The 24,996-nt window shown below is 51.6% G+C and overlaps 6 protein-coding genes across 6 annotated transcripts; 4 read left to right on the forward strand and 2 right to left on the reverse strand.

The window, feature by feature from the left end:
* Positions 1-4,374: 4,374 nt before the first annotated feature.
* Positions 4,375-4,641, reverse strand: G6M90_00g038750 (uncharacterized protein; the record flags this gene model as incomplete). Its single annotated transcript, XM_066130242.1, has 1 exon — positions 4,375-4,641. One exon carries the CDS (start codon positions 4,639-4,641, stop codon positions 4,375-4,377), a length of 267 nt encoding a protein of 88 aa, XP_065986281.1.
* Positions 4,642-5,328: 687 nt separating this feature from the next.
* G6M90_00g038760 (uncharacterized protein) lies at positions 5,329-5,727 on the forward strand (the record flags this gene model as incomplete). Its single annotated transcript, XM_014691746.1, has 1 exon — positions 5,329-5,727. The coding sequence occupies one exon, from the start codon at positions 5,329-5,331 to the stop codon at positions 5,725-5,727; it is 399 nt and encodes a 132-aa protein (XP_014547232.1).
* A 1,693-nt stretch (positions 5,728-7,420) lies between these two features.
* On the reverse strand, positions 7,421-8,983 carry G6M90_00g038770 (uncharacterized protein; the record flags this gene model as incomplete). The annotated part of the gene is made up of 1 exon (XM_014691747.1): positions 7,421-8,983. One exon carries the CDS (start codon positions 8,981-8,983, stop codon positions 7,421-7,423), a length of 1,563 nt encoding a protein of 520 aa, XP_014547233.1.
* A 1,327-nt stretch (positions 8,984-10,310) lies between these two features.
* srs2 (ATP-dependent DNA helicase srs2) lies at positions 10,311-13,289 on the forward strand (the record flags this gene model as incomplete). Its single annotated transcript, XM_014691748.1, has 1 exon — positions 10,311-13,289. The coding sequence occupies one exon, from the start codon at positions 10,311-10,313 to the stop codon at positions 13,287-13,289; it is 2,979 nt and encodes a 992-aa protein (XP_014547234.1).
* Positions 13,290-13,738: 449 nt separating this feature from the next.
* Positions 13,739-13,990, forward strand: G6M90_00g038790 (uncharacterized protein; the record flags this gene model as incomplete). Its single annotated transcript, XM_014691749.1, has 1 exon — positions 13,739-13,990. The coding sequence occupies one exon, from the start codon at positions 13,739-13,741 to the stop codon at positions 13,988-13,990; it is 252 nt and encodes an 83-aa protein (XP_014547235.1).
* A 3,506-nt stretch (positions 13,991-17,496) lies between these two features.
* On the forward strand, positions 17,497-19,855 carry CDase_0 (Neutral ceramidase; the record flags this gene model as incomplete). The annotated part of the gene is made up of 3 exons (XM_014691750.1): positions 17,497-18,060; positions 18,131-18,661; positions 18,722-19,855. 3 exons carry the CDS (start codon positions 17,497-17,499, stop codon positions 19,853-19,855), a joined length of 2,229 nt encoding a protein of 742 aa, XP_014547236.1.
* Between the last annotated feature and the right edge of the window lie 5,141 nt (positions 19,856-24,996).

Consider the following 24,996-nt stretch of genomic DNA (forward strand, 5'->3'; position numbering starts at 1 on the left):
TACCAGACCAGGGATGTGAATCAAGACGCCGGCGCTGCGGCAGCCTGCAGATGGTCCTGGTCCTGAACCAGGTTCCTGACGACGGCGGCGAACTTTGATGCTGGCAAGCAGCATGACCAGGGTACGCGACGTGCCCTGGGTACCCATGGCCTCTGGGGCTCGGGGCACAAGGGTGGCGGCACATGCCGGAGGGAGGGAACAACATCGTATGATCTGGAAGCTGGCGTCGTGCCAAGCGGGTGACTTGTCCTTTGACGGGCTGGGTGAGGGAACACGGGTACCTCTGTAACGCTCAGCGGCTACCCTTTGCCCGCAACCAGCTACGAAGAACTTGCCTACCAAGTACTTGCCGACATGTGCGCAGTACGGAGCATATCCAGATGCTATCAATTGCTACTTAAGTACTTAGGCGCCTCAATTTAGGTATCTCGTAGGAGCAAGTCCAGAGCCACTAATACTAGCAGCACGCGCCAACATTGAATACTAGTCCAACGGTCTTTCCTCTGTGCTCGCGGATTCGTTGGAAGGTGGCAGGACCACCCAAAGCGTCTCCTTCAAGCGACCGAGGAGAGAGCCAAAGACGACGCCCGTTACCACGACCGCCACCACCAGTTGACCCCACTCTCCTTCCGTACAGAGTTGTTGGCGTACAGTTCTGCCCAAGTCCTGGCTGCCAAGCATCGAGCCCCAGTTTACTGCAAAAGCGTGTCAGAGGCGGAGGTGACAGAGCGTGGCCAACAAGGACCACGCTCCACCATCCTTCTCGCGACGGGCGACAGGCGACAGGGGGGCGGGCAGAGTGGGGCATGGCCCGCTAGTCTGCAAGCCCGCAAGCATGCCCCCTCCCCCCCACCAGCGCCGCTGTCCAGTCTTGTCAGAAATGGTTGTTTGCTTTTTTTTCCTGCATCACTCTATTTCTGAGATTCAATTGATTCTTCACATCAGACAAGCACACTCGCTGCTTTCGCTCGAGGAAATGACTGTCCAAATGCAATTTACCGGAAGCCGATTCCGAGGATCGACGGTGGACCGGAGCGGTTGAACGGATGCGGTACTGCTGCTGCGGAGCACTGTACATACTCGGTACGGCGCCTGTTACTACTACTAGTATCACATCTTTGGTGAGCCAACGGGGTACGGGCACGGACGACAACGTTGATGATTTTTGCCTGTCCTTGCACATACTGCATCATACCCAGCATTATTGGCGAACCTGGAGTCCTCCAAGTCCATGTCACTGCTCAAAGCACATGGCATTGAGACATGTCATCAGCGCCAACCGAGCGTCAGGAATGCGCATTTGACTCGCAAGGCCGCTCGTCCGCTTGCTGGCCATCACACCCAGTTGACCTGAACAAAAGCTCCTCAATAACTACGTACGGAGTACTTGCCTCCAATATTGCCCACATTCAGAGCGCCACGCCGTCACCGTCATTGTTCGAGTCTCCCTTCAGCCTTGGCCATTGCCCCGTACAAAACAAGTACAATGTCTGTGGCAGAGGCAGGTTCTCGCCGCTCGGTGCCATTTACCGCAGAGTACTCCGTGGCCCAGTAGGGTACGGTTACATACGTGCTTCGGTGTGCATTGCCGCGAGGGGAGGGTCAAGAGAAGAAGTACGGAGTAGTGCGCACCTAAATCGAATCACGCACGAGCAGCCCATCATCCTTGTGTGGATCCTACAGTCCTGGAATTGTCTCCGTGCTCCTCACGGAGTGCCTCGAACAACAATTGTACAATACGCAGTACTCCGTACTCCGTACTTGCTGTCGATATTACCGGTGGCCCAGTTCGCGATCCGCGCGTGTTTGTGCCCCGTCTGGCCATGGTCGAGGGGCTTATCAAGGGCCTTTGGTCAACGGTCACTCCGGCAGTGTGGAGCGTCAACTTCATCCCATCCATTTAATGCATCTCCTCTCGGCATGCTTTTCATTCGCTGAAAGGAATGTGGGAGCGGTGCTAACTCTTTGTACCGAGTCGTACTCCGTAAATCTCCAGGAACAAAAATCTGGTGGCTTTCCGTCTCCACTTTATTCGTTTTGTTCCGATCTTTCCTCAGCTCGGAGTACGGAGTACGGAACACTCAGTCAGGACACATTGGCCCGGCCTGACCCTGCTGGTTCACCGGATGGGCCAAATGGTGATGCTGCAACTCAAAGTAAAATGCACATGGCCTCACAGACCTCTCGGCAATAACAATGAAGCCTTCCTCGGGTCCTTCGACGTTGTGTGGGGGCCATGTCAGCTGAAACTCCTCCGTACTACTACTGCCAAATTCTAATTGATTGCTCGTCTTTTTTTCTATCACCTTGAGCAGAAAAGGGGGCGTAGTCGAGGTCTTGCCAAGCCTCAACCAAAGGGTAAAGGGAGAAAAAAAACTGTCGCAAAAAGAAGCGTAGTACGGAGTACTGACATCTCTCTTTGACGTGCTTGCGAGCTTGCGGAGTAGTCGGTCTAGGGGCAAGGGGCCAATCAGGCTATTGCATTTATTCGCCTGGAGAGCATCTTCAAGAAATTTAGCACTAGGCTTGAGTACGCCACTAGTTCAATGTTCCTACATGTAAGTAGCCATGCTATTCTTGGTACATGCATGCATACCTGTCACCAGACGCGCCAGCAATGACAAGACGTCTTATCGGAATTTTTATCGAATCCATTAGACTTTTAGCAGCCCGTGATGAATTCGGGCCTATCTTGTAAGAGCTGCACAGAACCAGGGCCCGCGAGCGTAGGTAGGTAGGTACCTGGTAGGTACTAGTAGCTACTTTTCTCGGTATGAACTGAAGCCCCAAGACAATCCATTGATGTCACTGACTCTCTCTGCCCTGCTCGGCTATCGTCCGGGCAGAAGCCCAGAAGCTGCTGACGACAACGCACAGGCTCAGCACATTGCACGTGCCCATACATGTACAGAGTGGCACGCAAACAAATGAAAATTATGCGTAAATTTCCAGAGTTTTCGAAACAGAGGCCTCCAATCATATTATACGGCTCCTATGTGCTAATTGACACGGGACGAGGTCAAACATTGAATGCATATCGCCAAGCAATGGCTCTTCCGCGGTACGTATGTATGTATGTACATGTATGTATGTACTTGCTAATTTTACACGATGCCAAGCTCATGACCGCACTCTAAATTGTCCTCCGTCCTGTTGCTCCCCAGCGCCGGCCTGATGTCCCTCCTCTCCAAGGTCGCTCCCTGTCCAGCCCGCCGCGGACACCCCCGCATCAGATAAAAATGACCATCGTTCATGAAGTTTCGGGCCCCTTCGAATACGATACATACGTATGATGTAGCCGGCACAGGTCGTTCTGGCAGGTCTACGGAGTATCAGACCGCATGAGGAACCACGTGCTCCGCAATGCCTCGATAAGCTGTCGATCAAATCACTGGCGCTCCTCCCATGTCCCTATCCTTTGTGCTAATAAAACAAGCCTCCGTCCTGTCCGTTGTACGTACGGAGTGTGCAGTACATGGGTGAGCAATTTGGCCGCAATGGAAAATACTACTCCCTTGCTGGCCCGCGCGGGCGAGAGCCATGAACCTGTCCGAGAGACGCGGTATCGTCGCGGCCACACTCCAACGGTTTGTCCCGACATCGTAGCACTCGTTTCTTCAGTCACCGCGAGCATACCGTCGGCATGGAGGCTCGTCGATGCCAACCGCCAGTCCCGCTCGGCCTGCAAGGGGCTCTGCCAAACGCCGAGACCAACACGTCACTGGCTCTATCGGCGGTAGTACTTGCCGGATCGTGCTTCTCGATGCTACTGCAGAGATTTGGCTTGCTGAATGCGGCGCCTATATGTAACGCTGTTATAGACGAGCCCGCTATTTCAGAGGCAAATTCATGATTCAATGCAACGTAGCCGACAAGTCTGGATACTCCCTCCCCACCCGGGGCCGCAAAGGATGGCAAAGAGGGTATGAAACGCCGACGACTGTGCTCGAAAACCCCATCTTGAAAGGCCGGGGGGGTTCCTGCTGTGAAGGCGGGCGACATGAACTCGTCTATGAGGTCGTCGCTCCAAATCCGACTGACAGATCTTGGAGGTTGTGCCAGTGAGACGACGGCAAGGCTGTAGAGCGGGCTACGCCTGTCTATCAGCTTGATGCGGTCCTGGTCTTCTGACAGCGTAGACGGCATCTAGATGAAATTTGATGCCATCAGCAGCTTCAAGCATAGTCTTGCTAGCTCTTCCCCTTGTCCACTCCAGTAGCATGTCATCTCTGGCTTGCCCAGAGGCCTGCCGGTAGCCACGTACCTGGCCATCGATTCATGGGCCAGCTCAAAAGTTCGTCTGTCCACGCCAAGACAAACAAACCCGAGAGCCACAGGCTCCCGTAATTTCGTCTGCAGTGACCTGGGAACCAGTTACAAGATCATAACGAGGCAAAGTAATTTATTCAGGGCTTCCCAAACCCAGTCGCGTGTCATATTGACCCGGCGGTCGAGCTGTGCCCATTCGTATAGCCCGCTCCACGATGCGATGAGGGGAATGCGTCCGTCTCGGTGGACTACGATGCGTAGCAAGTAGGCCTCATGAGCCATCATGCCGGAATCCAAGTCCTTGGGGCCCGGCCGGTATCGTTGCTCTGCAATAGCATCCGTGTGAGTATGCTGGAGGGAGTGTCCTGCCATCGTCCACGGGCAATCAGCTTGCATTGCAAGTTGAGCGTCGTGTTCTAACGCGAGTGAGCATCTCATCAGACACGGAGAACATTCCACGGTAGCATCACCACACTCACCACTCCTCCAACTACGTCCAAACACCTTCGGACCTCAGATACACCTCCCCACACTGGAAATCCTCTGGGCCACTTGGTCCCTCATGTACGTATGTATGTATGTATGCCTGAAACTCTTCCTCGGGCGCCCTGGCAAATATAGGACACAAGTCCAACTCGTTCACCAGCAGCTCGCCATCCCGGGCCCCCATTCCCGGCAGTAAACAAAATCCTCGACCGGCTGCCCGCCCGCTTGACAACATCCATATGTGAGCACCTGCGCCACAGCTCTCCACGCGTCCAGATCCTCCCTCCCACCATACCGAGTGAGACTATTAACAACCAGTGTGACTATTGTAAAGTGCTTCGCCATGCTCCCCAACAGCTGGAGCACAGGGCGATGGTGTATGTAGATGATCGAACCCCTCCCCTATCCCATGCGTGCCCCATCTCGGCGCAAATACCGGGCACCGCGGCATCTAGTAGTACGTAGTAATACTATGTAGTATTTCCGCATTTCGCGATATGCTCCCAAACTTTGCTAAGCGAGCTGGCTAAAGAGTGCTGGAAAGACATTTTCGGCCTTGTGCGTCGCATCGTCATGGAGTGCGATGAAGTGCTCGTAGTAGCAAAGTGCTCCCAGGAAGGAGGCGCATTTGACATGAAGCTCTCTCTCTCCTACTACCACAGCCGCCAAGAATGCGTTACCACTGCCCTGGAAGCCATGGAGCCGGATCCTCGCAACAAGCTTCATGTTTGGGCTCCGGAAGTGACGGTCTTGGCGGGCTTCGACGAAGTACTAGCCAAGGTCGTCGTCATCGTACATGGGCGAGACGACAGGTCCCCTGGGAACGTCTCCGTAGGAGAGAGTCGCATTGACGGCAGCCGACGGAAGTCGTTGATGAGGGACTCCTTGCGCGGATCCGGGGGCCGGGTTCCTCGCCATCGCTGGCTGGGAAGCAAATCTACGGCCTCGGCAGAGCGTTTCTGCGAGGGCTGAACGCCTCCCGTGCATTGTTGTACATATGCATGCACGGCGTTGATGCCGTCAAATACTAGTAGCTGCGATTCTCGCGCCGGTTGGTGTGTAGTAAATCGATGGCGGCTGTCAGCCTCGTTCCGAACCCCGATATGGACTAGCAAAGGGGGAGAAACGGCAATGATCGTCGCAACAACCGGCCGTCTCCCCACGGGGGGGTAATACTCTACCAGACTTTTTCACTACAACACAAGTCTGTGGCGGAATACACTTGCCCATCCCTTCTGCTCCAGAAGCATACTACGCTCATATAATATCAAATGGCATATTATAGTACAGGGCGCGATAGCCAGGTACGTACCTGGTTTTGCTAGATACTTGTACTAAGTACTCCCACCACCACAGTACTTGGAGACTCTGCTCGATCCGCGCATTGTGGATGTGTACGGACTACTACATACAAACAGATATGAAAAAAAATGTGTCTATTATAGGGAAGTGGTTCGCAAGAACGTCTACACGTCCTGTTCTGTATTAGTCCCTCTGCCGAATCCTCGGTAACATGTGTCACGTATCAGATCGCCAAGCCTCACCTCAACGCCGTCTATCAATCTCTTCCAGAGCGTTCCAACAAGCAAGCACGAATTTTTCTCGGCCCACCAGGCGGAAACGCATGTAGTACAGCGGAGTGTGCGGAGGACACGGAGCACGTCTTGGGAACATCGCCGCCCAGAGGTCCACGCCATCAGGAGGAGGAAGATGGCGGCTGTTCCTTGTCCTCGGGAAACCTCCGACGCAGACGCAAGATTATCCTGACGTTACACGCCCCCAGCGAGCCAAGACGACCAAATCGCCAACTCTATCCACTGCATCTGCATTGACCAGTCGGTTGAGATGAATGGGACGGTTTCATACTAGTCTCCGGCCATATATCCTGTGCCATTGTATAATATCAACCACACTAAAGAGTGTACATACATACGCATGCACTACGACAATGAATGGCTCGTATTGTACATACAGCCATGCCCCTGGCGACTGACTCCGTGATCCTCTGGGCCACTTGGTCGTGTGCCTACGGAGTAGTTCAGCCCGAATCAACGACTGGGCTGCAGGCCCCCAGCTTGCCAAGACCTTAAAAGACGACAACCTTGTAAGAAATGTCAGGCTGAAGCCAGGCCGCTTCCAAAACTCTAAATCTTGAGCCCTGTGGGTGGTGCTCAACGTCAATGAACTGTGAATACACAATGTACTGGCTGAATCATCAGGATCGGCAACCCACGTTGTGCCGCTGGGCAAGATTGACCTGAAGGTTTTTACACCCTCACTCCCTGGAATACAAGAGGGATGGTATGTACAGTGGCAGGACAATGTATAGAGAATACATGGAAAATAGTATCTTTTTTCGACTGAAGAGTATCTACCTCGTCAAGTGCTTACTACAGAAAGGAAATACAAACATGGCTCCGACCAGTCGTGGCGTTCCTATCACGTCCAACCCAAACCCTTAATCCCATACCCTGAATATTGGCTTTCGCAAACAGTAATCTATAAAAAAAAGTGTAAAGAAAAACGTAGCGGTATGCTAGTGTGATGACATAGTAAAATACCCTTTGTGCCGGGTCCTGCGAAGAAGAGAGGCGGTATCAATGGTATAAGTCCTCATCCATGCAGATTCATCGTGGTCGTAAGGCGTGCTCGAGGAAGCCGTTTATTACCACATATCCTCAGAACTCTTGACCAGTTCCGTAGTGGGTGTCTTGGGAACCATTCTCCTCATTCTCTTTCGGTCCTCCTTGGTCACTAGAGAAGGGGTAATGGGGACAAGTGGCGTAAATGGTTGGTAGGGCGAATAAGGTACTGCACCAGCAGTCATTGGAGTTTTCCCTGTAGTTGGTGACAGTGGACCTCGTCTCTCAAAGACTGTCTGCTTCGTCGTCCGAGGCGTAGCAGACGGCGAGGCAAGAGCGCCCTCGTAAGCTCTCAATGGCAAGTTACCACCAGTACGCACTGCCGAGGGCGCGTTGGCTCTTTGGAATCTAACCCCAGGCTTGGGAGATGAGGGCAGAGAAGGGAACGTGGCGCCCGCTTTCGGGGACGAGGGTAGCCCAACCAGAGGCGTTTGCGATGTAGCCGACTCAGGCTCGACCTCGGATCTTGCAGTGTTTGGATAGTTTGACGGGCCGAGTTGTGAATTAATACGCTCGTCGATGCTTTGAACGCTCCCGGGAGACATGCTTGGTGTAGGAGGAGCGCCGCTACTCCGGACCTGGGCTCCAAAGGCAGTCTGATCCGTTGGAATTGGAGGAGGCGGCGGAGGCGCATAGTTTCTGTGAGGAATTGTATTCATCTCCCGCGATTCGTACCTTGGGAATGTTGCTGACTGGGGAGTCATTATTGGCGGCGAGATGTGCACGCCCTTGATAGGCTTCTTCCGTGGAGAGCGCAGCGATGAGAAGAAGGAGGAAGTCCTGGACTGCGTCTTGCCCTCATGCTCTGCACTCAGGTTCAAGCTTGCCGGCTTGGCTCTGTCTCTTCCTGACAGCGTCGTGGCAGACTTGTCAGAAGTAGATGTTCGCTGCTGGTTCGGGTAAATGGGGGTGTCCAACACAATTCCGCGCTGTTTAGCATCTTCATGCTCCATAACGTGCTTGTACATCTCTTCCAGTTGATTTTGCGCCATTTTCCTGTCCTGAGCAACGACGGATTGATCAACTGAAGGGTTTACCCCTGGGTGGCCAACAGAGGATATTGGTGAAGGGTAAATATACGGCTTGAGAGGGGGAAGAGTATTATCGTTAAACTGAGTGTTTATGGGTGATGGATACGAGAAATTAGGAACCACCGAGCTTCGAAGATGTGACTGTGGATTGAACTGGTTTAGAGGGAAAGAGGCCGATGGTGAGTCAGAGTCGTATACTGCCTTGGAACCATCAAAGTCAGCCTCGTCGTTGCCGGCCTGGATATGCTGCCGTCTCTTCTTTGCGAGTGAAAGCAGGGTTATGGCGACCAGCACCAACGATACGCCGTATGCTGCGACAATACCGCCAATCTGCGCGGGGAGATACTTTGTGTCTCTCAAAGCTCTGGCTGAAAACGCTGGACCGTCCTCGGGAGCTGGTGCGGGACTCCAGTCAATGCCGAGAGGGTTGTTGTCTCTCTTGATAGCGTGAAAGACCTGCTCTGTAGCTGTTGGGCCCGAGTGAGCGAACGGGAAGAGGAAGGAAAGCGACAGAAAGGTCAGAGAAGAGACCAGTTGTAAATAGCAGTGTGGCATCGTGGAGAGGAAGTGAGCCCTTTGAGGCGGCGATCATTGCGTTATGTGACCTCCTGGAGGAAGTCGACAAAACATGGTTTGAAGGAGAATTGACCAGGCCGGGGACGGATATGAGGCGTCATTCCGGTATATACATGCCCATTGAGCGGCTGCTGACGGTGGGCAGTGTGTCAGACGTTAGCGCTGGGGTCTCGAAGCGTGCGTTGGTTTGCTGAGGCCAGAAACATTGCTCGACCGTGCCCTGGCCGGGCTTCAGTTTCTGACCGGACTTGCATGATGGCGTTTGGACGGGCCATCCTCGTGTGGTGAATCACACCGCAGGAAGGCAGAAGGGCAGACAGGAGGGCTGATGGTGTTGACGAATTGTGGTTGGATGGTTGGTGGTGATGGCAGGGATGCTAAGCGCCGAGTTCGAAGTGATGAGGAGGTGAAGCCTGTGATTGGATGAAAAGTGAGGGACTTGCATGCGCTAAGTGCTGGTGCCCGAAGATCCAGCCCCCGCTTCCGAACTTATGTATGAACATACGGAGTACAATCAAGCATCTGACCAGAGAGAATACTCTGTAAACACTCCGTACTCCCTAAATAGACTGAAAATAATGCCGCTACAAGGCAACAAAACACACAAGACAGCGGCGGGGTCTGTCCATCATGAGGTCAATGTTCAATGGTCAATGGTCAATGCGTCGCCTTCCTCCGTGCATTCGTGTCAGCCAAAACCAAAGGGCTCTTGTTGGGCGCATTTTTAGCTTGGTGACACGAACAGAGCCCGATCAAGCCAACAAGACGTTGCAGGAGATAGTACCTGGTGTACGGAGTACTCCATACATACTCAAGTGCTGCCTCCGTCCTTGGCCATTGAGGTGCGAGATCCTTATCCCGCCTGGCATGGCTGGGTCAATTGTGACCGGTCACTTGTGCAAACTCTTGACTCAACTGGCTGAACAATTGTTCATTTTGAAGAATCACCAAGCCACTTGTCTCCTGCAGCGCAACATGCAACGCTTCGTCTTGTCTCTTTTCTCTCTCTTTTTTTGGTTCCTCGTGGTTGGCTTTCATTCAATAAGTTTGGCCCCTGCTAATTTCAGGTCACATGATCTCGCGGCGTGGAGGCGTTTTGTTACGCGCTCTGGTTTTGACGCCAGTCCTAATCACGGCATGTCCAGCGCAGATTTGCGGATGACTTCTCTTGGCCATTGACCCTTCAATTCCAACTTCAGGACTTCAGACCCTGTATGTGCTCCAAAGTGGCTAAAGCTGGCTCAATGATAGTCTCATTTGCACCGTGTCCCCATCTACGCGTGCACAGCGACGCGCCGGAAACACCATGGAAATTCCACATCCAGAAACAATCTTGAATTCTTTAAACGAGGCTCAACGCCGGGCAGTCACATCAAACTCCCCCACAGTTGCTATATTGGCTGGCCCAGGCAGCGGAAAAACACACACACTGACATCTCGTGTCGTATGGCTTGTCCAACATGTGGGCTATCAGCCCGCTGATGTCATTGTCGCGACATTCACCGTCAAAGCTGCTCGGGAAATGAAGGGCAGAATTGGCAAAAGACTCGGCGAAGAATGTGAGAAGAAAATAGTACTCGGAACTTTCCATTCCATTGCTCGAAGATATCTAGCTGTCTACGGCAAGCGCATTGGCCTGGACCCCAAGTTTGGAATTGCTGACGATGGAGACTCCCGCGCTATCATTCAAAGAATCATCAAAAGACTTGATTTGCAGATTGAACCCGCACACGCCAAAAGCTGGATTAGCAAGAAGAAGTCCAAGGGCACGACACCAGTACCAAAACAGAGTGGAAGGCGGCCAAATGAGACCCCTTCGCTCAATGAGTGTTATACCGCATACCAAGACCATCTCGCCAGATCAAATCTACTCGACTATGACGATTTGTTGGTTCGATGCGTTGAGCTTTTGCAAGAGCACCCATCATGCGTGTCCAACGTTCAGGCGGTTCTGATTGACGAGTACCAGGATACCAACGGCATACAATATGATTTGATGAAGCTGTTTGCACAGGCTCGACAGCGAATTACCATAGTCGGAGACCCCGATCAAAGTATTTACGGGTGGCGCTCGGCAGAAATCAAGAATCTCTATCGGCTCTTGAGAGACTACCCCGAGACTGACGAGATATCATTGGAAGAGAATTACCGATCGTCACAGTTGATTCTCGACATGTCGCTGCAGGTTATTCAGCAGGATTCAAAGCGATATCAAAAAGTCCTTTTGCCGGTGCATACTAAGGGTACCAAGCCGGTGCTCCGGAGTCTTAAAAGTTCCTCTAGAGAAGGGGAATGGATTGTATCCGAATTGAGAAGAGCCATTACTATGTTTGGGGGGGCCATAAAGAATGAAGATGTGGCGATATTGCTAAGGTCGGCGTACCTGTCCAGACACATTGAGTCTGCCCTGGGCAAGGCCGGTATCTCGTACCGCATGATAGGAGGACACAAATTTTACGAAAGAAAGGAGATTAAAATCCTGCTTGACTACCTCCGCGTAGTTTACCAGCCGAATATGAATGACGCTCTGGCAAGAATTATCAATGTACCTCGAAGAGGTATAGGAGAGACTACAATAAAGTCTCTCCTGGAGGAAGCAGAGATGTCAAAGCTTAGCCTGTGGGCACTGTTATGGAGGCACTGCCGTGGAGGTCGACGGGCAACAACGAAACTTCGCCCAAACATGGAGCAAAAATTAAATACGGAGCTTCTGAGGATCATCTCTTCTCTGCGGCAAAACATGGAGGATATTAATGCAAGTGGTTCCATGTCTCTGGTGGATCTGATTGAACAACTGATAAATCAGTTATCCTTCAAGAAGTATCTGGAGGCAGAATATCAGGAGGACCACGAACAACGGTGGGCCAACGTACAAGAACTTCTGAGTTTGGCAAACGACTTCGTGCGTGATTATGACAATGAAGGAGAGGAAGAGGCTCTGCCCGAGATTGAAAACCTCGATCAAGTAAAGGATAATGATATCCTAGGTAAATTTCTGGCCAATGTGGCTCTTGCGTCCGACGCCCAGTCGGGTGACAAGGAACAAGACAAAGCATCGCAGGTGACAATATCAACTATCCACGCCTCCAAAGGCCTAGAATGGCCTGTCGTATTTATCCCCTCGGTCTACGGGGGGTCAATACCTCATTCCCGAGCCGAAGACATGGATGAAGAGAGAAGATTACTCTATGTGGCCATGACAAGGGCAAAGGCCTTGCTGTATTTGAGCTGTCCGCTATATGCATCTCAAGGACTAGGCAACAAGGTCGAACTCTCGCCATTTGTCTCAGCATTTGCCGGGTCCTTTGCACAAAAAGGACCGTCATTCGATAGGCCTGTCGTGGAAGGGGTAGGCAGGATTCTCGGCCGAGCGATACCGTCTGAGAAGTCAATCTTCGACAAGATACCAATCATGTTTTGTCCCGAGGATGATCAATATCCAATTGATCCTTTCGACCACGAGAATCCTGATTATCTCGATCCACATGACGGTAACTCATACGGCAGACCGCCAAAGAAGCAAAAGACACAACATTATGTAAATAATGGCGGTACGGCACAGGAGAAGCCATGGAAACCAGATTATTCCACGACAATGGAGCAGTCTTCCGGATTCACAATGTCCTCCCTGCCTGGATTCGCTAGTGCAAGCACACATCGAACGGCTCTAGCAGCATCTGGCGTCGAGGCAGAGATGTCCCGGAATGCCGCCGGCAAAGCCTACTCAAACCGAAGTGTTAAAGGAACCACTAATCGACGACCGGACCAAAGAAGCTTGCTTGGATTTGTGACAACGGAATCCAGGCAACTCGCGACCGCTGCAGGCATGAAGCCTGCACCAAGAGATTTTTCTCTCACTCGATATCAGGCAGCCGCATCACGAGCAGCCCACCGAACTTCTCAGCCTGCTGTCAACGTTAACACAGAAGCAACTATAGACCCAACGTTTGCCAAACACAAGGTTACAGGTGCCAAACCTATTTCACGGCCCAATGTAGCCCAGTCGACGATGAAAGAACCTTCCGCCAAACATTACGCCTGTTTTTCGAGCTCCCCTACGCGACCACTATCACCAGAGCCGCAACATGACGAGGGAAAGGCTGCGACAACAGTTTCGCAGCGCCCAGCAACTGTCTTCCACTCGACAACGTTCACATCCATGAAGCCAGCTGGCGGCATAAGGCGACCAGTTGGCCTCGGTCCCCCACCATCAATGGATCGTCTCCGGAAACCGTTCAAGCCTCTCACGATTAATCGTCCAAAGGGCCCACCGGGTAATTCATAACGAAGGCACCATGTTCACTTTCATGATTACGGTAGTATTCGGACGAGACCGGGAGTATTACAACTGGACGTCATGAGTATCAGGGTCGAGGCTGTGGATCATTGTGGCGTCGCGTCATATCCGCCAGCATTTGGATTCAACGATCAGAAAATGTGGAACTGTCCGTGAAAGAGCTTAACGCTTAAGCGTTATGCTCCCGTTATGCTGGTGTAAGGCTTATCAGTCGTGTTATTGACAACGAGGAAATATAAATAAACGGTCTCAATTTCTCAACTATGGCACTCAAAAACTCATCATCACACAATTAAGCAATACAGTACAAATTCATACCAAACCAGGCAATTTGTATCTCTAAACAATCGCCCTCTCCTCCAATAAGCAGCACAGCACATTAAGCGCATCAGAAATATCTACCTCTAGACTTCCACCTATAACTACCAGCACTCGAAATGTCTGCCGTCGCTCGACTCTCTACCCCTATCACCAAGATGGCCACCCGCCGAGCCTTCTCCACGACCACTGCCTCTCTGAAGCCAGCTACCACCGATGCAGCGGCAAGTAATTCATGGGCATGGAAGAACCTCTCGCCCAAGACTCGACGCAATATTGCCTACGGGCTTGGCGCATGTGCCGTTGTTGACAGCTATATTGTTTACAATTACTTTCCTGGCATGTTGGGACTGGAGGAGACAAAGAACTAGGCGCTTGTAAGAATGAGCCTTGGGCGGGGGGGCTCAGACTCATGTACTAGATTGGCAAGTGTGTAATTACATTGCAGGTCAGATTTTCAATGGCATATAGACTGGAATATTCGATTAATCCCTCCAATTTTGTTTCAAAGCGTCTATTTCTCTCTGTGGGTCGCTTTGACGTACAACCGGACATTTACTGCCGACAAGTCTTTTCTAGCTAAAATCATATTGTGACTACTCCCGTCCTATTAGTCCCTGGCTATACCAGCGCCATCTGGCGAGTTTTGAATACACTGGGACTGCTACCCGCTGTTGTTCTAGCAGACCTGCGTGGTGGCATTTGTCGAGTTCCAAGAGGTTTGTGGTACTTCAACTTGGCGCAGGCGAGCTCCCATTACATTATTTCTTGTGTTTATTTAGAGCATTTATCTTGTCGAGGCGCTTGAGTATCGGTGTTTCTACTTCCAAGACAAGACAGGTCTCCCATGCATAGGATTTAAAAACTTGGCGTATTTAGACGCTGGAATGGCAACGAGAGACAAGGGCAGGCTAAGATTATCAATACATTCTACGTCATTGCAGATGTTTTGCCAAATCATCAGTCAGGGGAAACAAAGCCTACGATTCCATGCTGTACTTTGCATTCAGTAAACATCGGTCGGTCTCTCATCTAGGCGCCCGGAAACATGGCACGTCGAGCTACCCTAGAATACTGCCCGTGTAAGAGATGACCGACGACTGAAGGTGTTTATATGCATAACGGACAATCCATAACCAACTACTCTGCAGTGGCGTCCAGGCACCGCACTCAGAGAGCGGGTGAGCGTCTGTACGCCTTGGAGACATGTCTGCTTCATGGACAATCGTGTGTCTTATTGTTTGTTTGCCCAAGAGAGTTTCATTTGGCCGCCAGACGCAGAATTCTTGCCGTTTTTCTTTTCCGGAGCGCGTTCAAAAAATGCTTCACCTTCGAAGCATGAACTCATTAGCAACATATATTTCATCTTGTTAGATGCCACGGGGTTTCATGCTAGGTAGCCAAGGCCAATGCCTGTCTGAGTCTTTACGCAGGATCCCTTCGTTGTGATCTTGGACCACCAGCACCGATTGGTCACACGGTGAACCTCGTAATATATTTGATTTCTATCCCTTGTGCTTTAGCTTCGAACATGTAACTCTTTCGGCGTGTTGTAATTATAGGCATTGTGTCGAAGCCCGCAAACAACTCACCCGGTCCATGAAGACACTGCCAGTTCATAAAACCCACGCACACTTCTCGCGTGTCATAATTATTTGCTTCCTTCGCGCGAACACATCCACGGCTGGCCCAACCGGGCATTGAATTAGACCGAGGTTCCACAGCGGAAGGACCGATGTCCGGCCGCCTCGGACCAAGGATTGCGGTCCCTCACGCGATGATACATGGCGCAACGAAGAGTGCTACTTCAGTAAGTTCATGATGACTTGACTTTCATTACGTATAAAACTACCAGTTTTGGGCCCTACGTTCCAGACGTAGCGACTCGTGCGTCTCTCTGGCGATGTCGCCACTTCTCCCAAGTTACATTGCCAACACATAATGATGAGAGTATATCGATATTGTCCTGGGAATGGCCGCGCTGATAAAACACCTATGGTGCGTCTATCGTCGTCGATTTGTACAACGAGGGACTATATCGTGATTGGCAAGATTTCACGGCAACGACGACATGGTCCATGAATTGCTACTTTGAGGGTCGCCTGCACTATCCCGACGAATCTTTAGTGGTATATCAAGTCCTGAGGCAGGCTAGACTCGAAAGATGAATCCATGTAGAATATTTGCCTAAATAGCTATTAGCGATTCCCGCACCGATGTGGCCAATGTCAGAAAGGCATGAGGTCGCTTGGACTTGACCCGGCTATACTTCAAAATTCTGAAGCTCGTATGCTATGTCCCATTTTGGACACGATGGACATTGCTAGCTACCCACTCCAAATAGAATTGTAACCTCCTAAACTGAAGCCATGGGACCGATTGGTCTGTTGATATGCCGTAATTGGTCGAACGGCAAATAGAACTCGGCCAGATTTGCAGAGCACAAGGTGAAGTGTCTCGTCCTAACCCTGTCAAAGTTGGGGGAAGTGGCACTAGAGAGGCGTCTGATGACCTCACGATGCACACGACAGTAGCCCAGTTGACCAGATGCTGGCGGATGACACACACAGCCCTTGTTCGCCTGTCCTGTTTGCTGCTGGTGGCGCTGCGCGTGCTGGCCGGCGGCGGTCCAACGTGCTGCATGTCTGGTCCACGGTGCTTTTGACGCGGCCAGCTGCACCCCGCGAAGGTGCCACCCGGTTATGTAGGGTTGCCGCTGTGATACAAATTCCTTGCCGGCGCTGAGTGGATTTAGAGTGACATGCTCTGTAATGCGGTGGAACTGCCGCTGGGAACGGGAAACCAACACTTGGTGAGGTATGGAACGTGGTGGTGCGCAAAGAGCTGATACTCACGGTACATAAGTGCTGTTTTTTCTCTCTCCATGTTTGTCGGAGACCCACTTTTGTGAATCTTTCAAAGAGGCAAGTACGTACGAGTCGAATATTTGAAGCCGCGGAGTTATTAACAAGTGCATGCTACTCGAGGTAGGTACTCTGTACAGTTTGTGCATTTCTGCATCGACAGAACATAAGCGCCAACCTGTGGCCAGCACTAGCTACTAAGTACTCCGTACTATTGTATAACTCATCGACTTGTGCAACTGCGGCCTGGGTGACAACGGCCCTTGCTCAATCAATTGCTATTGACCCGATGCCACCCCGCATCCCCGACTGGACGGCCTGAACCGTCATCTCCAGTTTTCATCTCGAGCCATCTCGTGCATGTCCGTCATCCGTCAAACCACACATCCCATTGGCGGATCCCGCCGGTACTACCCGCCTCGATCTTGGGCCCTCATGTCTGTTCCTGGCAGCCCAGAGGCTCCAGCACCAGCTCTAAATCGCCCTGGCCAGCTTGTTGTCCTTGCTAGTGCCCGAAGTCGGCTCTTTTCTGGTCGTCTTCTGCGCTGCGAGTGGACGCTTGAGTTCAATATTGCGGATTGTGACGACGCACCAGGCACCACGGCTGCCCTTTCTCCGCTGCAACTAGCATCCTTACAGAAGCTCCGTGCCCCCTCCATAACAGCCATGCCTCAGAAAGTGGTTTCTGCCATCTGCCAGGACATCTGGAGGAAAGCATCGTTACCACTCTCGTCACGAGACGGGCCGAACGTGGCTAGCCACCCCCCTCCCATCCCATCGATCAGGGGCCCATATGTAGCGAGACAACCAGTGACGAAAGAGTTGGCAACGCTGACTGTCCCTCGTTCTCGGCCCGGGAGATCGCTGTGTAGAAGGTTGTTGAATATAAAGGCCATCATATGCTCAACACACCCTTCGTGAACTGGTGGCCTCGGACATGTTTTCACGTCAAGACACACCATCCCACAGTTGACGGGTTCCTACACGCTGAATACACAAGGTCTGTTTTCATCATGGCGTACTCGACTGCTGGGCCCTCCCAAGGCTTGGGCCTTTCTAGAAGCTCCATCTACAGCTTATTCTTCCTGGTGGCACTGTGCGTCCTCAGTACGCTGGCAGCTTGCGGCTCCGCGGCCGCCACGGGTGACAAGTATCTTATTGGCGTTGGTAAAGCAGACATCACAGGCCCTGTTGTTGAAATCGGCTTTGCCGGATACGCCAATCTCGACCAGAAAGGCACTGGTCTTCGGCAGCGTCTGCACAGCCGCGCTTTCATTGTCGCTGATAAGAATAATCCTGATGACCGGTTTGTGTACCTGGTCCTAGACTCGCAGTCTGGAGATACTGCTACACGTTATGGCGTATTGGACGGACTAAAGAATCTGGGAGCTGAGTACAGTATCTACGGCCATAATAACATCGCTTTGACCGGCACTCACAGCCATGCTGGCCCAGGCGCCTGGTTCAACTATCTCTTACCGCAGATCACAACCCTGGGCTTCGACAAGCAGAGCTACCAGGCTCTCGTGGACGGTGCCGTGCTGTCAATTAAGCGCGCCCATGAAAATCTCCAGGACGTACGTTGTTGAATAAGACGCACCTTACTCTCTCATATCGCATGCCAAGTAAACTGACACAGCTTCCTAGGGCTATTTGGATGCAGGCACGACAAGAGTCAAAGATGGCGCTATTAACCGCTCGCTTTACGCCTATCTTGCCAATCCCGAATCCGAACGCAAACAATATGAAGACGATACCGACACTTTAATGACCCTCCTTCGTTTCAAGCGTGCTTCCGATAACAAGGACATCGGCGTCCTCACATGGTTTCCCGTTCACGGCACCTCCCTTCTCGGTAATAATACCCACGCTGCTGCGGACAACAAGGGTGTTGCGGCGTGGATGTTCGAAAATGCCATGAAGGATAACTCTAACGCTGCCGATGGATTTGTGGCTGGGTTTAGTCAGGCTAATGTGGGCGATACTACACCAAACGTTCTTGGGGCATATTGCGATGATGGATCCGGCCAGCAGTGTAGCTTGGAAAATAGCACCTGTGCGGATGGCAAGTCGCAGAGTTGTCACGGACGGGGACCCGAGTTCAGAGCGTTGGACCTCGGCGTTAAAAGCTGTTATGAGATAGGACGCCGTCAATTTGCAGGTGCTCAAACCATCTACGTAAGTTTTTTTACATGAACGAAGGAAACCAGGCCCAGAACGCTAATATGGACGGGCCAGAACTCCCTGGGTACTTCGGGAACCCCAATTGAAGGCTCATCCGTCAAGGCATTCCATTTCTTCCACGACATGCGATTCTGGAACTTCACTCTTCCCAGTGGCAAGCAGGCCCAGACTTGCCCAGCCGCTTTGGGCTACTCGTTCGCAGCTGGAACATCCGACTGGCCTGGCGCATTCGATTTTACGCAAGGTGATTCTGGCGAGCCCAATGCCAATCCCATTTGGAGAGTCGTTTCGGGGCTTATTAGAACGCCCACGGAGGAACAAAAGGCATGCCAAGGCTCCAAGCCTATTCTCCTCGACGTTGGTGAAATGGATGAACCTTATGCCTGGACACCAAACATTGTCGACATTCAAGTCCTCCGCGTAGGTCAATTCCTCATCATTGTCTCTCCCTCGGAAGCAACCACCATGTCTGGACGACGGTGGAAAGCTGCTGTTGCAACCGAAGCTTCTAGCTTCTTGCCTCAGAAGCCCATCGTTGTTCTTGGTGGCCCAGCAAACAGCTATTCTCACTACTGTGTTACACCCGAAGAATACGAAATTCAACGCTACGAGGGTGCATCGACATTGTTTGGACCCCATGAACTGGATGCCTACATCAACCTCACCGTCAGCAATATGCATTACCTCCACCCAGACTCAAAGGACACGCCTGACCAAGGACCTCTTGCGCCCGACAACCGTGGCAAAGCGCTCTCCTTCATCACCGGCGTGGTTGTCGACGGTGCGCCGATCGGCTCATCGTTTGGCAAGGTGGTCCACCAACCGTCCGCATCATATCAAATCGGATCTGTGGTCAACGTCACTTTCCAAGGCGCCAACCCTCGCAATAACCTCCGCCAGGAACAGACTTTTGCCGCCGTCGAGCAGCAAGGTTCCGACGGCTCGTGGACCCGAGTACGCGACGATACAGACTGGTTCCTCGTCTATTCATGGCGCCGGACCAACTTCATCCTGGGATACAGCGAGGTGGATATATCATGGGAGACGTATGGGAATGCCCAACCAGGCACGTACAGAATCAAATACTACGGCGACTCTAAGCCCCCGATTGGCAGTGTAAATCCATTCGATGGGACTAGCAATTCATTCAAGTTGACGGGCGGCTTGACACGACAGTTGCGCCCCTGATGGAGTTAATTCTAGTGATGTAGCAAATAATGCAACGAGATGAAATACCCCCCAGCGCAATCCCTCACCACCCCGACCGACCAATTCCTTAATGAAGCTGTTGTCATCGGCCCTGTTCTGTTTCCAAAAAGAAAAGCAAAAACACGTCGTTGTCATCCAAGTCTGCACGCCGTGTCACGGTATCCCACGTCAAACTGTTTCCTCTCCTTCCACGACCAAACGTTCTGTGAAACTAAACGAAACTCACTCCACGTGTCTATCCTGTGCAGTCCCAATATTTGAAATCATGCGCCATCGTAAAAAGCACCGCTCTGCTCTCCTCTGTCGGGACAGCATATCATGAAACCAGCTTGATCCCACACGCTCACAATCAAACCACGTATCCTGGCATACATATACTAGCCCTTCTGCGTTGCCATGTCAGGGGCGCAGGTACAACTGGGAATGGGATGCAAGGCCATTCACACGTATGTATGCCTGGCATGAAACACTCGACAGCGCAGGCAAGATGTAGGGCAAAAATGACCCTTTATTTCCAGGATACCTGACCAGTCACATTGCGCAGGCACGAGAGCCCAAGAAAAGTAATAGGTGCTTTTTGGGGGGGGAGGAGCGTAAAGGGAATGAGCACATGGTTGGGCCCCTTTGTCGTTGGAATAGTAGGGATTTCTGTCTGGTGGCTTAAAAACAGCGTGTCTGGGCGCCAAGATGAGGATCTGCACCGCCAACATCTGTTCTAACTAGCGACTTTCAATGAGCCTTTCAAAATCCAGCGGGAACGAGAACAATTGTCTTGTTTCCTTTCGACATTGTGTGCGTCTCGCTTCTGAATGTTATCTATTTACTTATCTTCCATTCTGGGACCGGCTGACGATTTGCCATGCCGTCTTAGCGCCTGAATAGGAGAATCAAGTGTGTGCTGTCCGGACAAGTCCTTTCTTATATTCCATCGTCACGGAGTATAATGCAGGTCGATGGAATTCATTGATTCCCAACACAACGTGGAGCTCAGCCGAGGAGTTCTTTTCAAGTCGACTCGTAATATTGGGTCATCCAACCAACACATTCCGCATGCGTCAAGTTCGCTGTCGTGTAACAAAAGGATTACGTCAGGACCACGCTGTCTAGCCAGGTTCTGTGCCGTTTCCCAGTCTGTGCGCCGTTGCTAGTTGGCGTCCCATCCCGCGTGTGATCAGCTCCTTCACACAAGACGTCCCAAACTCTTCGCAAGCTCGCATGGCCTTGACTAACAGAAACCAACGGAAAAGACAGATGGGCCTGCTGCCGCACAGCGGGCCAGCCGTGTGGCTCACCTAGTACAATCAACTGCAACTGTAGATAATGCAGATATGTTGTGCGTTGGTAAGCTGTCCCCCGGCCTGCCTAGAACTGTTGACATCCAGGACAGTAGAGGACATTGTAGGTACTCCGCCACACTAGCCATTTAAATTAGAATGAACAATCACAAATGTCCATGGAGTCTAAGCGACGTCGAGCTGCAGGCACTGAAGTCGGAAGTATACTCCGTAACGTAGGTTCGATACCGTATCGTCCATGACCCGTTATCCATTTCCCCCGAGAGCCTCGAAACCGCTCGTCTGGTTGAGCCGTTCTTGTTGTCTGTCCCCGTGGGCTAATGCAGGGTTCATTGCATAATCTTATCTGACGTCTAGACCATGGACACGCAATCCCTGCTCTGCTGAGAGATGGCTGAGGGTGTTGTCATAATAATCAACTTGCCGGCCGAAGGCCCAACGACGCTAGACGACCAAGGCATTATGGCCATGAATCTGTCATATCAATTCTACACACTTTTTCAGAAGTCTCAAACACGGGAGAAGAAAGACAAACCACCCCAAGTCTTGCGCTAATACTCGTCGGATCATTACCCCGACATATGCAAATATTACCCTCTGCAGAAATTTGCGGGATCGGAGTCTGACGATCAGGTCGACTGAACATGGTTCTATACACCCATGTCATATGGCGTATTATGCGCAGAAATCTGTTCCCGATTGACCAGTACTCAAGCCTTGTTTGCTTGTCTTATTGGGAGCGTGAATGTGGTGATTTTACACGCCGTCCACACATTGATATTATATTTCTCGTACTATAGTGTATATAGTTGTGTTTCTCCATATTAGGAAATGGACTGTTAAAGTCAAGCAAGGGCACATGCTAGGTTTTGCCGTGATTTCTGTCTTACAAGACTAATGGTCATAGCTGCAATACTTTGGTTAGTTTAGGTGCCAAACAACAGCCAATGAGAAAGATGGACTATCTCATCCTTTCAGTCGAGACGGCCTAGCAAAACCAAACTTTGTTTTATTGTTTCCGGCTTGTCAGAGCCAATAGAAATATTGGTGGCTAAGGCTAATGACGTGGGCCACGGTTTAAAGACGGCCACAACCAGCATAAGTTGCGTGAACTGTGCTGAAAGGCAGAGAGCGCACCCCTACGGAATACTTCAGGTGGGTTCGTGGTATGAATGGGGGCTGAGGAGGTGAAATTTCCCTGCTTCACACCACTTGAGCGCATATCGCCGGTCACAAACCTGGCTTGTTGTTTCTTTATCCATGAAGGATCAGAGTATGCCGTGCTTCTCTCCGGCCATGCCGAAGAAAGAATGTTAGTAGCCGGTTCGCTTTCATATTTTCAGGTAGCTGACATGATCGTGATGCCGAACGTGGGTGTGATGGGGGCCGTGAAAGGGAGTCTATCGGGACGCGACGCTTGTTTCGAATATTATAGACTTCACAACTGAATCCATCAGCGGGTCATTCTGGCAAGTTCTAGGCAACTCAAATACATTTCTGGATAGAAATCAGCCTCGACGAAAGAATGGGCCTTGTCGTAGGCAGTCTTTACAGCCTTCCTGTTCTGCCCGAGTCAATGTGCCTGAGCAGGAAAGGCAAAACAGGTACCTGGGTGGGGCTCCAATGGCGGAAACGCCTTTGTTCGTCTGATGTTTGTCGAGGTTCGTCAAGGCAGGTGCAAAGTGGAGGCAGAAGAAAACGGAAGGCACTGGCGAGCAGGAAACGGCAAGCATGCAGGTAAGCAGGCAAACAGGCAAACAGGCGCCGTGAGATGGACACTAGACGGATGGATGTCAGATGGGGCGTGTGGAGGAAGGGCAGGAATTTGCAAGCAACAATTCGAAGTCAAACGACGAATTCGCTTTATGACGAGACGACAACCTGACATTGCTGCACGGCAGAACCCGTCGTGGTTCGTCAACTCCACGTACCAAGGCCGCCAGCCGTCTATGCATTCAACGTCACTCGTGCTTAGTATCACGCTGTCCATTATGCAAGGTTGATCGAGCCGGGTTGCACACTCGGTGAATACAATAGGATTACAGACCTGGACCATCGTCAGACTTGTTCAACCATCGAAGCACTCTGCCTCTGTCCAGCCTCGTGCCTACACAATCGCGAAAAAAAAAAAAAAAAAAAACCTCGACCGCTTCCCCCGAGCAGCACAAAAGTGGCGATGGCGTGACACTAGCAAGACGCCAGACTCCACGTATGTGGCCCTCCAAACTGGCGGTGGCCGGGGGATTGCCAGCTGCATGTTTGAAAAATTGCCAGAAGGTTTTCAGCCACGATCTTAGACTTAGATCGGCCACACCATTCGCTGGGCTGTCGGACATCGATTCGTCGCCTACAATCCAGCCTGCTGGTTGCGCAAACACCAAAACGAGACATTCACTCCAGCTATGGGTCTAGAATGCACAAGCTGGCGTCCGCACCCTCCCTTGGCTACGGTTGAGTTCGCTTGACTCATCATATGCCGGACTCGTTGACTCGGGCATTATTACCTGGCTTCTTGGGACGACACCACTGGAGCGACGGTTGAAACTTGACACCAACGACTTGAGTCTCGTGACACTTTCAGAGACAGCCATTTGCAGCGATTGGCTGCCCCCTAATAACCAAGATCCCATGCCGGAATTAATGTCATGGTCAGCTCGACGTGCATTTAGATCTTCCTGACTTCTCTTGACAGCTCCGAACGCCGATTAGAACTACCTCTAGCAAACGTCATCACTATGTCGTTGAGAACTGCCCGTGTCCACACAACTACAACATCGTGACAACACCCACCAAAGGGGTGCTCTCTACGCTGTGATACGACTCTTTGACGCACCCTTCCCTAACTTGCTAATCACGCGCATCTGGAGTATGTATGTATGTGTGCCCCGGTTGCCTGGCTTGCTGTCGACACACGCGGCAGTTTCGGCCGGGACCAGCCTTACCAAGGATAACGGCCTGGAGTTGCGCACCTGTCAAGGGTTTGTATCGAAAACGCACCCGAAGGTCTGACCAACGTTTTGCGCGAGGTATAAATTGTCATGGCGAGCATCAAGTGGACCAGTCAGGCCGTCATCGCTTGGTGAACCAACTAGGAGCATCACTCAAACCAAGCAATTTAAGGCGCCACACCCTCGTTTCCGGGCTTCGGTCCGCCTCCCGTAGGGCCTCAAACACCGTCCGGCCCATTCATATGCCCTGGGGCTTTGGGAATCCATTTCAGAGCCACATCCTTTGCGCTGGAGGACCAGGACCCTGTTCCGCAGCGAAGCAAAACAGAACCCGGGCGAGCGGGCAACAACTGTCGGGAAACCACTAGTACCAGTACTATTACATTAGCTTACCATGTGGATAGTTCACCCTGGTCTCTCCCTGTCATGTCGTTGTGGTGGATCATGAGCTGGGTTTGACAAGCAAGCACTTCATCTCCACCATCATTGTTTGTTGTCATTAATACCGAAACTGCTGCCTCGTACGCCTGTCTCCCCGCCCCCTTTTCTGAACCTGCTACTACCAGTACTGAAAAGCAGAAGTCGGAGCAGCTATATACTACAACTACCTAGGTAGTAGTACGTACTCGTTGATACACTGCACCATGCGTGGTAACGTACTCCGTACGCAGGTCAACAACTACCACGTCCGGTTGAGCCGCATGGCTGACTGTGCCTCGACCGATTCGAGCTGGTTGCAAAAATCAAACTCTACCAGTATGTGTGCCGTTGGGGGTGAAGTTTGGGTTGCTGATCGGCTTCTTGGACGGCGAGAACCCAATATCTTGTGGGTGTGGTGTGCCCTGTCAATGCCCAACATGCTGTGTTCTTTTTAGTT

The sequence above is a fragment of the Metarhizium brunneum genome, chromosome 2 (genome assembly GCF_013426205.1).
Source record: "Metarhizium brunneum chromosome 2, complete sequence".
NCBI lineage: Eukaryota > Fungi > Ascomycota > Sordariomycetes > Hypocreales > Clavicipitaceae > Metarhizium > Metarhizium brunneum.